This window comes from Electrophorus electricus, chromosome 6 (genome assembly GCF_013358815.1).
Source record: "Electrophorus electricus isolate fEleEle1 chromosome 6, fEleEle1.pri, whole genome shotgun sequence".
Classification (NCBI taxonomy): domain Eukaryota; kingdom Metazoa; phylum Chordata; class Actinopteri; order Gymnotiformes; family Gymnotidae; genus Electrophorus; species Electrophorus electricus.
In genome coordinates this window covers 5,645,271-5,648,687 of record NC_049540.1, presented here as the reverse complement: position 1 = coordinate 5,648,687, position 3,417 = coordinate 5,645,271, and the positions used below count along the sequence as shown (strand labels likewise).

At 46.5% G+C, this 3,417-nt stretch overlaps 1 protein-coding gene across 1 annotated transcript; it reads left to right on the top strand.

Moving 5' to 3' along the window:
• Positions 1 to 70: 70 nt before the first annotated feature.
• On the top strand, positions 71 to 1,982 carry pex12 (peroxisomal biogenesis factor 12). The gene is made up of 3 exons (XM_027004155.2): positions 71 to 381; positions 584 to 1,119; positions 1,270 to 1,982. Exons 1-3 carry the CDS (start codon positions 259 to 261, stop codon positions 1,658 to 1,660), a joined length of 1,050 nt encoding a protein of 349 aa, XP_026859956.2. The 5' UTR covers positions 71 to 258; the 3' UTR covers positions 1,661 to 1,982.
• Positions 1,983 to 3,417: the final 1,435 nt, after the last annotated feature.

The following is a 3,417-nucleotide window of genomic DNA, read 5'->3' as shown; positions in this document are numbered from 1 at the left end:
AATCTAATCAAGAGCGGAACGGAAAAGCGGGAAAGTTGAAGTACGGAGTGATTATGTAGTTGCACCGGAAAAGACTGGTAGGTTAACGGCAAGGAAAGTTGAGAAATGTAGCTAACGATAATTATGTTTTCATACAGACGTAATGTGCAGGATGATAAAAGCCAGTAGTTTGCACTTATTAGCTCATAGTTTTTTGTATTTTAACTGAACGTGCGCTTGTCAGTTAGTTGGCATAGTTAGTTATTTAAATCCAACATAATGGCAGAACGAGGAGCACATTTGACAGCCGCAGCAGCAGATGACAGACCTTCTATTTTTGAAGTTTTAGCTCAGGATTCTTTGATGAGTGCTGTCAAACCTGCATTGCAGCACGCCGTCAAAGTAAGTCTGCAAACCCTTCCAATCACAATATTAACGCCTATACCTAACTATAATGCGCTATGATTTTAAGTAGCTGATGTCTACTTTTATTATTTGTAATTTCAGCAAAATATTGTCAATGAGGATCACTCCATTGCCGAAACAAAATTTCTTCAATTCTTTAATTTTAAGGCAATGATGAACTGTTATCATGTATCCACAGATCCTAGCTGAATCCAACCCTGCTCGTTACGGAATCCTTTGGAGGACATTTGACGAGATCTATGCCACCCTGGACCTGCTGCTGCAGCATCACTTCCTGTCGCGCACCAGCGCGTCCTTTTCCGAGAACTTCTACGGTCTGAAGCGCGTGGTGACGGATAGCGCGCGACCGGCCTGCCGTGGCCTTCCTCGCAAGCAGCATTTGCGCTCTCTGCTTCTCCTAGCGCTTCTCCCGTACCTGCGTGCCAAACTGGAGAAGGTCTTTGCTCGCCAGAGGGACGAGGACGACTTCTCGATACGACTGCCCCAGTCCCTTGCCCAGAAGATGTACAGGGCCTTTTTAGCAGCTTATCCTTATGCGTGTATGGCATGGGAGGGCTGCACCTTTTGCCATCAGCTTTTGTATATTTTTGGCAAGACACGGACGCATTCACCCCTGCTGTGGCTGGCGGACGTTAAACTGTCCTATCTCACAGCTCACGACGTTCGCAACTTGGACCTCAAACTATCAGGCCCTGCTCTTAACCCCAGTCAGAGGTGAGAATCTTTCTTTGGGTCATTTCAGCACTGTAGCCTGCAGCACTGATGCAATAAATTCCACTTTACATTTATTATTATTGATTACAAACCACACAAGCTGTCCCAATGCCTAAAAAGCTTTAAATGCTGCTGTTCTTCCCCTGTCAGCATTGGGGAGAAGGTCTGGCAGGTCTTGTCCACGGTGATGGGCGGGGTGGAAGTGTCCCTCTCTACTGGCCTTTCTCTGGGGGTCTTCTTCCTGCAGTTTCTTGAGTGGTGGTACTCCGCAGACAACCAGAGCACCGTCAGGTCGCTCACCTCCCTCCCCACACCCCCTCCACCCCTTCACTTGGAGGACCGGGTCACGTCACCAGCATGCAGCAAAATCTGCCCATTTTGTAGGAAAGTGCGTGCCAACGACACAGCATTGGCCACATCAGGCTATGTGTTCTGTTACCGGTGCATTTATACGTACGTCAAGGCCAACCACAGGTGTCCCTTAACAGGCTACCCGTCTGAGCTGCAGCACCTTATTAAGATATACTCCCCAGAGGGGTAGGTCATGCTGGTTTTGTGGCATTTCTGAAGTGGTGCACAAGTTGTGTGTACAAGACTGAGCTCCTGAGGATGCCCTAACATTCTTGGCTTTAAGTTGTTTATGCCTTGTGCTGTTAACCACAGCAGGTTCAGTAATGTCGGTTGTATCGTGTTCAGGTACATGGTGCCACCGCATTCCCTTACCTCTCTCAAGAACACTGTGTAGTTTGAATGCCTCTGCTTTGCACTAGTGTGCAGCAGCTTTGCTTTTTAAGAAATGTACTGCCCTCCATGTCTTACACATGCAAGATTAGGGTTGGAAATAAACTCGGTTTCTAGTGAGAGTGTTGGTTAAAGGTTTTTGAATACATGTATGGAAGATTGTTCTGGAAAGGATTATGATAAGGTGTTGGCTGATTGGGGAACAACACTGCCTCTCCCATGGGGGATTAGGCTTTAGTCTCCTGTGTGGGCAAATGTTCCATTGGATACCACTAAGGGTCCTTGGTAAGACTCAGCACCACCTATGCCTACCTCTAGAACACCATGGAAAACGTCACTGGTTTAACTAAGATAAGCACCAGGCCCGTTCGAGCGCAGTGGGAAACGTTCTACATGCTTGGCCTGATCCTGCAGTCTCCCACCCCACCCAGAGCATGAGTTCCTACCCTATTCCACACCAGACGCAGAGTTTCATGTGCGACTGCAGGCTTTAACTGCATCTCTTCCCTAAAACATCATGGCACACAAGGTAAGCCAGGATAAGACAATTTATTTTACTGCCTATATATGTGTAACACACACTTTTGGGAAAATGGGCCTGTGTAGAGTGAGAAATTACGGACGCTCAATCAGTAAACAACTCAGTCAAGCGGTGAGACTGAATCCTGTCTGTTGTCCTCCCTCTCATTTCTTCAGATTTGGTTCCCACCAAAAACTGACGGCACACCAATCACCCACGGGACACTTGCCTGGTGGCTCAAACACTTCTGCTGTTAGGAGGTGTTCAAGAGAAAAGCTGTGGAAAAGGACTCCCTTTGAAAGCACTCCCACTGAAAACACAAGCAGAAAGTCTGGTATGGGAGGGGCAGTGCTAGGGAGGACTGTGCGCAAGACAAAAATGTCACAAGATGTCCAATTAAGGGATCTGTGGAGCTAGTATCAGTCATAGACTAAATATAGTGTCAAAACTCTGTTCCCATATCCATGATGGGCCACAGCCTGCGATTTGTTGCAAGATCCCCAAAGAGCCTGCCCCTTGCAACCCATTTATGTTCAACACTCCCACTGCCAGGAATGAAGAAGAAAATGTAGTGCCTTCCAGTGGGTTAAATGCAAACACTTTAAGCAACAAAAGTGATATGCAGGAGTCATCAAAAGCAGCAATATTGCACAAGACCTGCAGACATGTCTCACTTTCTTGCCTTTGAATTGCAAAGTACAATACTCAATCCCAGCAGTCTCCAGGGAAACCCACATTGCAAGCAAATGCTGGATATGGAGCGAGGAAATAAAATATGCATGCGCAGCTTAAGAGAGAAGCTCAAGTTCAGTCAAACCTTGGTCAGAATCACTTCTGGGTACCATGCCCAGTCAGCCACGTTTCCTCACTCATTTACTAAATCTGCCAGGCACTACCTGCCGAACAGCTGCCCTTCAAGTGGAACAATAGTTTTGCACAATATGCAAATGGAAATGCCTGGATTTGATTATAATGCAAACAAGAAAAAGAACCCAACAACAGGAAAACCTTAAAATGTTACAATTAAAGCATAGCTA